At 45.1% G+C, this 12,021-nt stretch overlaps 1 protein-coding gene across 1 annotated transcript; it reads left to right on the top strand.

Annotated features, from left to right (window-relative positions):
• Positions 1–1,087: 1,087 nt before the first annotated feature.
• OXGR1 (oxoglutarate receptor 1) lies at positions 1,088–9,000 on the top strand. The gene is made up of 2 exons (XM_043892352.1): positions 1,088–1,130; positions 7,503–9,000. The coding sequence occupies exon 2, from the start codon at positions 7,576–7,578 to the stop codon at positions 8,587–8,589; it is 1,014 nt and encodes a 337-aa protein (XP_043748287.1). The 5' UTR covers positions 1,088–1,130; positions 7,503–7,575; the 3' UTR covers positions 8,590–9,000.
• Positions 9,001–12,021: the final 3,021 nt, after the last annotated feature.

Here is a 12,021-nt window from a genome sequence, read left to right as displayed (position 1 = left end):
TAAACAAACCCATCCCATCCCTTCTACTTCCAGCCCCTGGCAACCACCATTGTATTGACATTTTCTGTCTCTATGCATTGGACTATTCTAAACATCTCATGTAAGCAGAATCATACTACATTTATCTTATTGGGACTGGCATATTTCACTGAATGTAATGTCCACAAGGTTCATCCATGTTGTAGCATGTGTCAGAATTTCCTTCTTCTCTAAGCCTGAATAAGAGTATGCACATACTACTTTTTACTTATCCATCCATTCACCTGTGGACATTTGAGCTGCTTCCACATTTTGGCTACTGTAAATAATGCTGCTATGAATGTATGTGTACCCATACCTCTTTGAAACTCTATTTTTGATTCTCTGGGGGAATATACCCAGAATGGAACTGCTGGATCACATGGTCATTTTATTTTTAATTTTTTTGAGAAACCATCATGCTGTTTTCTAGAGCAACTTCACCGGTGTACATTCCCAGGATTGGATGTTTGTAAATGTCCTTTCCACACCTAAAATTCTAGGACCCAATACCTGTTTTTAAATAATCCCTTTGAGCCATTTCCTCTTTACCCCGACATTCTGATCACCAAGGGAAAATGCCCAAGCATCTTTTACTTGGGCAAGCTTCTGGTGATCTTTCTCTTACAATGGACCTGGGGAGAGAAACCCTCCTGCCAGGCTGCGTTTCAGTTCAGTTCAGTTCAGTTCAGTCGCTCAGTCTTGTCCAACTCTTTGCGACCCTACGCAGTGCAGCACGCCAGGCTTCCCTGGCCATCACCAGCCCCGAGATGCCTACTCCGGGAGCCTACAGTATGAACAGTATGAAAAGGCTGTGTGTTGCTCGCTTGTAAATAGTCCCTCTGGTCAGTTTCGCGTAAAACAGGCGCGGAGGATGTCCAGAGATCCCGGGGAGCAGAAGCTGATGTCCCTGCGTTGCCCATGAAGGTGGATGGCGGAGGATGCTGTCCTCTGCGGGCTGGGCGGGACCTGGGCGCGCACCCGAGGCGCGGACTCCCGTGGTGGGAGGGACGGGGGCGGCGCGCTGCCTCTGCTGGGACCGTCCCGCCGCCGGGGCGCAGCCGCGCTCCGACGGCCACTGGGGCGCACGGCGGCCGCGCCTGGGGTACTAGGTGAGCCGCGACCTGGGCGAGCTGGGCTCGGGGCGGGAGGGAGCCGGCTTTGGGGGTACCCGCGCTCATCCGGGAAAGGGGACCTGGGATGCGGGATGCCCCCACCCAGAGGGAACAGAGCCTCCGCGCCAGTCTCTGCTGCAGGACCCAGCGAAGGAGGGAGTCCCGGGCCCCCAACTTAACTACAGGTGTAGCACCCTGCGTCGTGGCTTGGAGGAGGGACGCACCTGGGGACAATTAAAGCCTAGAATGGCCAGAGATTTGTCTCAGGGAGACCTGGAGAAGTTTCTGACTGTAGGTTTCCTCTCTTACCTTTTTCAAGACCGAGCGTTGGGACTCTGGGGGCAGGGAGTTCCTCTCTGACATTGGTTGGTTCCCCGCTCCGGATGCGTTCTTAGCTCACACTGTGTGTTTCTAGGCTTTATGATATTAACAAAGTCCAAAGATGCTGTTTGGCAAACCCCAGCACAAACAAGCAGACAAACACATTTCCCCCTGAAATACTTCTATTATATCTTGTTTTGTTTCCGTGCTCTAGATTAAGTGAACTAATACGATCTCTAAAGCTCCAGATTGTATGTAAAACTTGTGTGTGTCTTTATGGGCATTTCCATAGATTTTCTTTAATTGGAGAATATCAAAGATCAAATAGCTAAAATCACATCTTTGGGCTCCATCAGCTTGGCAGGTCCTGAGGGTTCTCAGGGTACTGAACTTGCAGATTCTCCTCTGAAATTTTGGGTTTGTGGGAAGAGTTGGGGAGAGGGGGTTCCTTCAGGGTCCAGGGCAGACAACATTCACCCTCATCACAAAGGAGGGCTAAGAGTTGGTCTGTTTTCCACTAGTTAAAAATTCAACTAGTTTATAAATATGTAGATTAGGAAACTGGGTCTTTCCAGGTGGCACTAGTGGTAAAAGAACCTGCCTGCCAATGCGGGAGACATGAAAGATTCGGGTTCAATCCCTGGGTTGGGAAGATCCCCCAGAGGAGGAAATGGCAACCCACTGGCAACCCACTCCTTTATTCTTGCCTGGGAAATCCCATGGATGGATGAGCCTGATAGGCCACAGTCCATGGGGTCGCAAAGAGTCGGACACGGTTGAGCATCTCACTTCCAGTATTCTTGCCTGGAGAATCCCATGGACAGAGGAGCCCGTCCATAGGGTCGCAAAGAGTTGGATACAACTGAAGTGACTTAGCATGAAGACACACACACACAGATAAGGATACCAGGATGAACCTTTGTGAATGGAAGGTATATCCAAGGTTTCTCTTGGTAACCACATGCAACCTCAGCTGCAGGGTTTCGGAGGACTTGGGGAGGGTGGGAGGGGCAGGGTCAGCAATGGATGGTAGCTTAGCCTTAGAGCAGCACTAGGAAAACCCAGGGTGTGCTGGGGGGAGCTGCAGAAGAGTCGGGGGGAGGGTAGGATAGGAGTTTGCTAAAAAATTCTCAGCTACTGGAGAAAAGTCACATTGCATCTTTCATCCCGCTGGACTTGTTCCCTCCAAGTGGGCAACAGTCCTCCGTGGATGCAAAGCAGTTTATGCGGCCCTGTGAGTAGACACCATGTCTGGTCCTGCCTTCTTTATTCACAAATTTCTTTATTGCAATCCCAGTCTATGAGGTCTGTGGGCAGGCTGGTCTTGGACTGGAGGTCCTGAGCTGTGCGTTTTGAAAACAGTGACATCCTACAGCTCGCCTTAAACCCTTGCAATCTCTTCCGACTTTTAGAGAAAAAAAGTAGAGGCTAAAATGATGGGGTTTTCCATTATAAGAAAATTCCCGAATCTTTGGTGCTGGCTTTTATTTGTGTGCCATCTAGTTTAGTTGAAACGTATCTGTCTGGTTTTGTTGAAGCTTGGTAGATTATTATCTCTAGTTTATAGAGAGTCTGGTAGTCCTAGCTGGTCTGTAACCTCCCTACGATTGAGATCCACTGTTGTGGCCAAGGGTAAGGAATAGACTGCATTATTCCACAATGTCCTTTGAATGGACATGGCTCCTTTGTGGCAGTCTGGTGCTCTGGTAGCAGTTGTGAATTGCACAGGACTCTAGGACTGTTGAGGAAAGAAATCGCCTCATTTTACTTGGCTCACAGCCCTGACTAGTTTTTGCCTCCTGTTTTTAACCTCACACGTGTTTGGTAAACTCAAACTGTTCTCTCAGTGAGGTTTAGGGGATGGAGGTGACATTTCTCAGTCAGTCACTCTTCAATAAATCCCACATTGAACTGTTGCTTTTAAAAACAATGAGGTGGTTGTTTCTACCTACAGCCTGCCTTTTCCTGATATGATTATGCTTTAAAGTGGACCCATTAATGTGTCAGGGGTTTATTTGCAATGACAGAAATTAATTTTGCTCCTTACTTGAAAGCCATTAAAAGAACCAAACTTTTTTTTTTTTAAATAACAGTTGCTGCTTCACTAGCTTTTCGGCACAAGATAAATTTAGCTGATGTTACTCATGATTCTTTTATTCACAAATGTTTATTGAGGCCCCCAGTGTGTCGGACCCTGGGGTAGGAGGTGACTTCTTGTTTCTGCTTTCAAGGAGTTGATAGATAGGCGATGAGGTCTTGAATCTGGACTTGCTAAGAACAGATTTCAGGAAGTGCTGCTTCAGGGACTCCCTGACTGTTTTCTTTGGGGTTTAAATGACTGCCTTCTATCCGTGCATGAGCGCATTATGGCTTTTGGCTGAGGGACAGGCTGTGGTCTTCTGGCCTTGTAGCATCCTTGCTGGTCAGCAGTGCCTGACTCCTATCACCCCGGGTGCTGTGTCCATGATAGTTCTGCCAGTAGCATCGTCCCTGAGGGTAAACTAACTGGACCAGGAGAAACACATTCACGTTGGATGAGTAATACATGGTCCCAGGGAGCACGCGGGCTTCCCTGGTGGCACAGTGGTAAAGAATCTGCCTGCAATGCAGGAGACACAGGTTCAATCCCTGGGTCAGGAAGATCCCCTGGAGAAGAGAATGGCAACCCACTCCAGTCTTCCTGCCTGGGGAGTCCCATGGATAGAAGAGCCTGGCAGGCTACAGTCCATGCGGTTTTCAGAGTTGAACACGACTGATCGACTAACACTTTCACTTTCAGGGAGCGCTGGCCTCTTGAGTGAGGATTCTGACAACTGCCCTCCCCAACTCCGGCAGGTTTCCTATCCTTGAGCTATTCTTGCCCCAGTTCATTCAGAGTAAAAGTGATAGAGGTTTCATGCATTCCGAGGTCTCTCCTGAAATCCCTTGAACTCTGTCAGATCCCACTGCCTTTGCAATGCTGTTTTCTTTGCCTAGAATGTCTTCCTCTCCTCTTGCCTGTTTCCTGAAAAGCTGAAATGTTCCCTCCTAGATGATGTTCCTTTAGTGCCCTGTCTGGTCCACAGGTAGCTGATCCCTTTCTTTTTTGTAATATATTGAAAGTCAAAGTGTTAGTCACTCAGTCGCATCTGCCTCTTTGCGACCCCATAGACTGTAGCCCGTCAGGCTTCTCTATCCACAGAATTCTCCAGGCAAGAATACTGGAGTGGGTCGCCATTTCCTTTTCCAGGGGATCTTCTCAAGCCAGGGATCAAACTGGGGATTCCTGCATTGCCAATTTTTTACCATCTGAGTCACCAGGGAAGCCCTTGTTATATCAGTAACCTTGCATTATTCATATATCAAAGGACTTAACAATTAACATGTGAAAGTCGCTCAGTCATATCCGGCTCTTTGCGACCCCATGGACTATACAGTCCATGGAATTCTCCAGGCCAGAATACTGGAGTGGGTAGCCTTTCCCTTCTCCAGGGGATCTTCCCATCCCAGGGATCAAACTCAGGTCTCCCGCACTGCAGGTGGATTCTTTACTAACTGAGCCACAAGGGAAATCCAAGAATACTAGAGTGGGTAGCCCGTCCCTTCTCCAGTGAATCTTCCTGACCCAGGAATCAAACTGGGGTCTCCTGCATTGCAGGAGGATTTACCAACTGAGCTATCAGGGAAGCCCCTAGCAATTAACAGCTACCATTTATTGAGTGCTTGTGAGAGTTGGACGGTGAAGAAAGCTGAGCACCGAAGAATTGATGCTTTTGAACTGTGGTGTTGGAGAAGACTCTTGAGAGTCCCTTGGACTGCAAGAAGATCAGTCCTGGGTGTCCACTGGAAAGACTGATGTTGAAGCTGAAACTCCGATACTTTGGCCACTCACCTTCCCATAAGAGTTGACTCATTGGAAAAGACCCTAATGCTGGGACAGATTTGGGGCAAGAGGAGAAGGGGACGACAGAGGATGAGATGGCTGGATGGCATCACCGACTTGCTGGACATGGGTTTGGGTAGATTCCGGGAGTTGGTGATGGACAGGGAGGCCTGGCGTGCTGCAATTCATGGGCCCACAAAGAGTTGGACACGACTGAGCGACTGAACTGAACTGAACTGAACTATTATGTGTCCAAGTGTTTTTCTTGTCTTTTTTGGGTAGTGGTGGTGGTGGTATATTGACAGTTCTATGAGGCAGAGTTGTACTTTGTTAAAATAATTTCTCTGTCCATCTCCCCAAGTAGGCTGTGATAGTGGCTTGTACATCTGTGCATGTTATTCATTTGGTATCTCTAGGATCTGGCAGACTGCCTAATTAATACACAGTGGGCACTGCATAAATATGTAAGTGGATACATTTTACCAACAGCTATTCACATCTGAATAATAAGCTAATTGTAAGTAATTCTTCTTTTAAATGAACTTCATGCTGAAATACACAGTCAAAATTTAAGCAAACACTGATAAGCAAGAAGAAGAAAGTTAAAGTACAACTCCCCCTCCTTCCCAGAACTGGAGAGTGTAAGCAACTTGCTTAGGGACACACAACTCCTCTTTGACTGAACAGAGTCAAGGTCAGGCCCTCTGGTTTATTGCACTCTAGCTCTTAACACTGCATGGAACTGCTGTTCCTTCTTCCCCTTCAAATGCCATGCGCCCCCCCTTCCCCCCAACACAACATGAACAGATTACATTAAATGGGTTGGAAGAGCTGAAATTTGAAAATGAAATCCACTGGACATATCAAGTTGGAATGCATGAAATCTACATTTAAAAATGTCCAGTATTCAGTCTTTTCATGCCTTTGCTCTTCTCATCACACCCCTCATTTAGGGCCATCCAGACTGAAGCAGTTTGGAAAGAGAATGCACTCTAAGTCAGACAAACGGAGGTTCGAATCCCACCTATGCCACTAGATGTTATCAGGAATAGGTTGCAGTTTTAGTCTCTTTTGTAAAATAGAGATAATAAGAAATATTTCTCAGCTTTTTATCAAGTTTAGAGGTAATACTGTGGTGAAGTGCTTCATGGGTGATTATTTTGTTTTGGTGACTGAATCTTTTTTTAATTTTTATTTTATATTGGAGCATAGTTGATTAATAATGTATTAGTTTCAGGTGACAGCTAAGTGACTCAGTTATACATATATGTATCCTTTTTCAAATTCTTTTCCCATTTAGGTTACTGCAGAATGTTGTTCAGAGTTCCCTGTTTATATAGTAGGTCCTTGGGAGAGAAGTTTGGGATTGACATGTTCCGGGGGGTGCTCAGTCGCTCAATTGTGTCCAGGTCTTTGTGACCCTTTGGACTATAACCCACAAGGCTTCTCTGACTATGGAATTTTTCAGGCAAGAATACTTGAGTGGGTTGCCATTTCCTCCTCCAGGGCATCTTCCCAACCCAGGGATCGAGCTGGAGTCTCCTGCATCTTCTGCATTACAGGTGGATTCTTTACCCGCTGAGCCATCGGGAAAGCCCAGGATTGACATGTACACACTGCTATATTTAAAATAGATAGCCTTATACTTGATTAATGGTGGATCTTGTTGTGGGTAAGTCTCTAATAGTGATACCTTAGAGCTTGCCCCAGTAGCAGACTGCTAAGTTGTTTTTTCACAGCTACACGTGGGTTTTTCCACTCAAATCCTTCATTTCAATTCTTATTAAGTGAAGTGAAAGTCTCTCAGGCATATCTGACTCTTTGTAACCCCATGGATAATACGGGCTGTGGAATTCTCCAGGCCAGAATACTGGAGTGGGAAGCCATTCCCTTCTCCAGGGGATTTTCTCAACCCAGGGATCAAACCCAGGTCTCCCGCATTGCAGGTGGATTCTTGGTCAGCTGAGCCACCAGGGAAGCCCTTTTCACAGCATTTAACTTTTATATCATTGTTAGATGTCTTTAGTAACTTGCCTTACAGTCATTTTCTTAGAAATTCAATTTCTTCTCTTTGGAGATTAAAGAGAAAGAAGTGGCCAATTGAGGCTGTTCAAGCAATTTTTGTTTAAAAGTGGATCATTGTTTTCATTACCCTACCAATAATGTTTTCTATTTTCCTTTATCAGTGAGTTACTTTCTCTTGGTCCGTATTGCCAAACTGAACTCTCTGGTCTTCTTGCAAGATGAAAGGAGACAGCCATGAATGAGCTACTAGATGATTTTGCAAATGCCTCTGATTTTCCTGATTATGCAGCTGCTCTTGAAAATTGCACCAATGAAAATATCCCCCTCAAGACGCACTACCTCCCTGTTATTTATAGCATCATATTCCTGGTGGGTTTTCCTGGAAATGTGATAGCCATCTCCACATACATCTTCAAAATGCGGCCCTGGAGAAGCAGCACCATCATCATGCTGAACCTGGCCTGCACCGACCTGCTGTATCTCACCAGCCTTCCCTTCCTGATTCACTACTACGCCGGTGGAGAACACTGGGTCTTCGGGGACTTCATGTGCAAGTTCATCCGATTCGGCTTCCACTTCAACCTTTATAGCAGCATCCTCTTCCTCACCTGCTTTAGCATCTTCCGCTACTTTGTCATCATTCACCCCATGAGCTGCTTCTCCATCCACAAAAAGCGATGGGCCGTGGTGGCCTGTGCGGTGGTGTGGATCGTGTCGCTGGTGGCCGTCATTCCCATGACCTTCCTGATCACAGCCACCACCAGCACCAATAGATCCGCCTGCCCTGACCTCACCAGCTCGGATGACCTCACGACCATCAAATGGTACAATCTAATTTTGACCGCCACCACTTTCTGCCTCCCCTTGGTGATAGTGACGCTCTGCTATACAATGATAATCTACACCCTAACTCAAGGACCTCAGACGCACAGCTGCCTGAAGCAGAAAGCACGCAGGCTCACCATTCTGCTGCTTCTAGTGTTTTACATATGCTTTTTGCCCTTCCATATCTTGAGGGTCATTCGGATCGAATCTCGCCTGCTTTCCATTAGCTGCTCCACTGAGCATCAGATCCATGAAGCGTACATCGTTTCAAGACCGCTAGCTGCCCTGAACACCTTTGGTAACCTGTTACTGTACGTGGTTGTCAGCAGCAACTTCCAGCAGGCTGTGTGCTCCATGGTAAGGTGCAGAACAGGTGGGGACCTGGAGCAGGGAAAGAAAGTCAGTCAGTCAAACAACCCTTGAAACACTCCATATCTTCTGCCAGCATGAAATATTGATAATTTAATTATAACTTCTAAGAAGTCCGGACTGTCTTCCTCAGTGGAATTCTCAGTCAATATTGTGCACTCAGGTCAACGTGTCCCAAAGCCAGGGCGGGGCTGCTGTGAGTTCTTTGCAATCTGTTTATTGAGATCTCCCCTTGGGTAGATATAAGAATGGGATACACGCATATCAGTAAAGAATTCAGATGCAGAGTTGGAACCATGGGAACTCAGGGCCCTCTGGGAGGACTCTAGTCTCACCAGCTTTATATATATATATATATATATATATATATATATATATATATATAATTACACACACATAGTTGCACATTATTGTTGCTGTTGTTTAGTTGCTAAGTCATATTTGACTCTTTTGCAACTCCAGGAACTCCCACCAGGTTCCTCTGTCCATGGGATTTCCCAGGCAAGAATACTGGAGTGGGCTGCCATTTCCTTCTCCAGGGGATCTTCCTGACCCGGGGATCAAATCTGCATCTCCTGTGAAGGCAGGCAAATTCTTTACCACTGAGCCACCAGTATATATATAAAAATGGAAGTTCACCTACTTGCCATAGATTTAATGCCATGATAAGAGAAAGCCAATCTTCTTTTTTTTTTTTTTTTGTCTTTTTTTTGGGGGGGGGCGGGGAGCTCAGATCTGTTTGTCATGAGCACCTAAACTACTCAAAGCCTTATTTGTGTATTTTTTAATATTCACTTTTAAAAAACCTCATGTCTTTAACTTTTTTTTTCAAAATTTGCTCTGAGATTACTAAACTGTGCTTTTCACTAGGCTTTAGTCAGTTTTGTAGATTAAAACAACTCAGTGTGATACTCTTGAGACAATTCAAAGATCTCCATGCAAATAGCTAAAACTAATACTTGCAAGATATTTGGGGAATTATGTTTTTATTGTTGTGGATCATTTTAAAAATTGTTATTGAGGGACTTCTCTGGTGGTTCAGTGGTTAATACTCCATGCTTCCACTGCAGGGGGCACAAATTTGATCCTTGGTTGGGGAACTAAGATCCTGCATGCTGCCCAGCATGACCAAAAAAATTTTTTTAATGATTAAAAAAATAAAAATTCTTATTGAATTTATAAAAATTGTCATTTCATTTTAAGTTGTACTAGTAATTATCAACATTTCTTGGAGAAGGAAGAATTGGGGGTAATAAAAGTACTTTTCAACATAATGTATAGTTTTTCATTTTTTTTGGTTGCTTAGTTGTGTCTTACTCTTTTTGTCCCTTTGGATATAGCCGGCAAGGCTTCTCTGCCCATGGGATTTTTCAGGCAAGAATACTGGAGTGGGTTTCCATTTCCTTCTCCAGGGGATCTTCCCCACCCAGGGATCAAAACCAAATCTCCTGTGTCTTCTGCATTGCAGGCTGAGCCATCAGGGAAGCCCCATGTATATACTGAGTATTAAATAAAATCTAGCATTGTTTTGATTTCTGTGAGAAAATATTCTAGGAAATACTGATTCTCCTTAGATACCTTTTGTTTTGTGCCTCTGTTGAAAATATGTTCTCTGTTGTAACAGCTAAAGCTATTTCTGAATTGTGTGTACTTAATTAGCACTAAATGTAAATATTTAAGAAAATGCCTAGTCTGGATACTCGAAACCTTGGTAAATGTGTTGATACAATTAATAAACTAATTTAAAATCACCAAATAGGCTGATAATAGTTTTCTGTGAAAATGCAGCCTTACCACTGTTCTATTTACTTGAAGCTTATGTTCTCCATGTTTATGGTACAAAAACAACTTTAAGAGCCAGTTATGGAATAAGGCTGGAACAGATGATTTAAACAAAGGAGAGGATACCATAGGAACACTGTGATTTTGGGGATCTTCTAGAACTTGCCATATGACTCAGACCTAAGTGAGGATACTTGTTGGGACACTCCAGGCAAGCAGGGGAGAAAGAGGAAGGCCGGCAGCTCTGTACATGAACTTCTTGGGATGATGGTGCCTCTCCACACAGAACCTTCTGAGCCATCTTCTCCTGGCCTGTGGGATCTTAGTTCCCTGACCAGGGATCAAACTCAGGCCCTCAACAGTAGAAACTTGAAGTGCTATCCTGGGTTGTTGTTGTTGTTTTGTAAATACCACGTGAAATGATTTACAATAGCCAGAAGGTGGAAACAACTTAAATGTACATCAATAGAAGAATGGATGGAGATGTGGTACATATATGCAAAGGAATATTACTCAACCATAAAAAGGAATGAAATTGGGTCATTTGTAGAGATGTGGATGGACTCAGTCTGTCATACAGAGTGAAGTAAGTCAGAAGGAGAAAAACAAATACTGTATATTAACACATACATGTGGAATCTGAAAAAAAAAATTGGTATAGATGATCTTATTTGCAAAGCAGATGGAGACACAGACATAGAGTATGAAGGTATGGGGGAGAGAGGGAGGTGGAATGAATCAGAAGATTGGGATTGACATATATATACTATTGATGCTATGTATGGAATAGGTAGGGGCTTCCCAGGTGGCTTATATGGTAAAGTGTCTGCCTGCAGTGTGGAAGACCTGGGTTTGATCCCTGGGTCGGGAAGATCCCCTGGAGAAGGCAATGGCAACCCACTCCAGTACTCTTGCCTGGAAAATCCCATGGACGGAGGAGCCTGGTACGCTCCAGTCCTTGGGGTCGCAAAGAGTTGGACACGACTCAGCGACTTCCCTTTCACTTTTCATGAAATAGCTAAGTAACGAGAACATACTCTATAGCACAGGAAACTCTTCTCAGTGCTCTACAGTGACCTAAATGGGACGGAAATCCAAAAAAGAGGGAGTATATGTGTACTCACAGTTGGCTCATTTCACTGTGCAGTAGAAACTAGCTTAACACTGTAAAGCAACTATACTCCAATAAAATGTTTTTTTAAAAGCCGTTTCACTTAAGGCCCGACTTTTCCATCTGAGTAGCCACACAGTGTGATTTTTGCTGTTTCTGTTGTTTAGTTGCTCAGCTGTGTCTGCTTCTTTTGATACCCCATGGAGTATAGCCCACCAGTCTCCTCCGCCCATGGGATTCTCCAGGCAAGAACACTGGAGTGGATTGCCATTTCCTTCTCCAAGGGATCTTCCCCACCCAGGGATCAAACCCACATCTCCTGTATTGGTAGGCAGATTCTTTACCACTGCGCCACTCGGGAAGCGTGAGTTGCGTTCAAATGTCCCCTGGGAACCTGGAAGCTCGGTATTTGTCCTCCCCACACCCTCCACCCATGGATACGCAGCTCCTTTCCTGGGCCATCACCGAAGCGTGACCAGATAGATCAGCCTTTCTACCATCATTGTCATTCTAGCTCTGGACTCAAGCTCCTTGCCTTTCTCTCTATTTCTTATTTCAAAGGTTTCATCCACCAGAGAAAATCCACCTCAGTC

Source organism: Cervus elaphus, chromosome 30, assembly GCF_910594005.1.
Source record: "Cervus elaphus chromosome 30, mCerEla1.1, whole genome shotgun sequence".
Taxonomy (NCBI): Eukaryota; Metazoa; Chordata; class Mammalia; order Artiodactyla; family Cervidae; genus Cervus; species Cervus elaphus.
Note: the sequence above shows the minus strand (reverse complement) of the source record. Positions and strands in the feature narration are given on the sequence as shown.

Coding starts and splice junctions, on each gene's coding strand:
- OXGR1 (XM_043892352.1), top strand. CDS start 7,576: ATGAATGAGCTACTAGATGATTTTGCAAATGCCTCTGATTTTCCTGAT.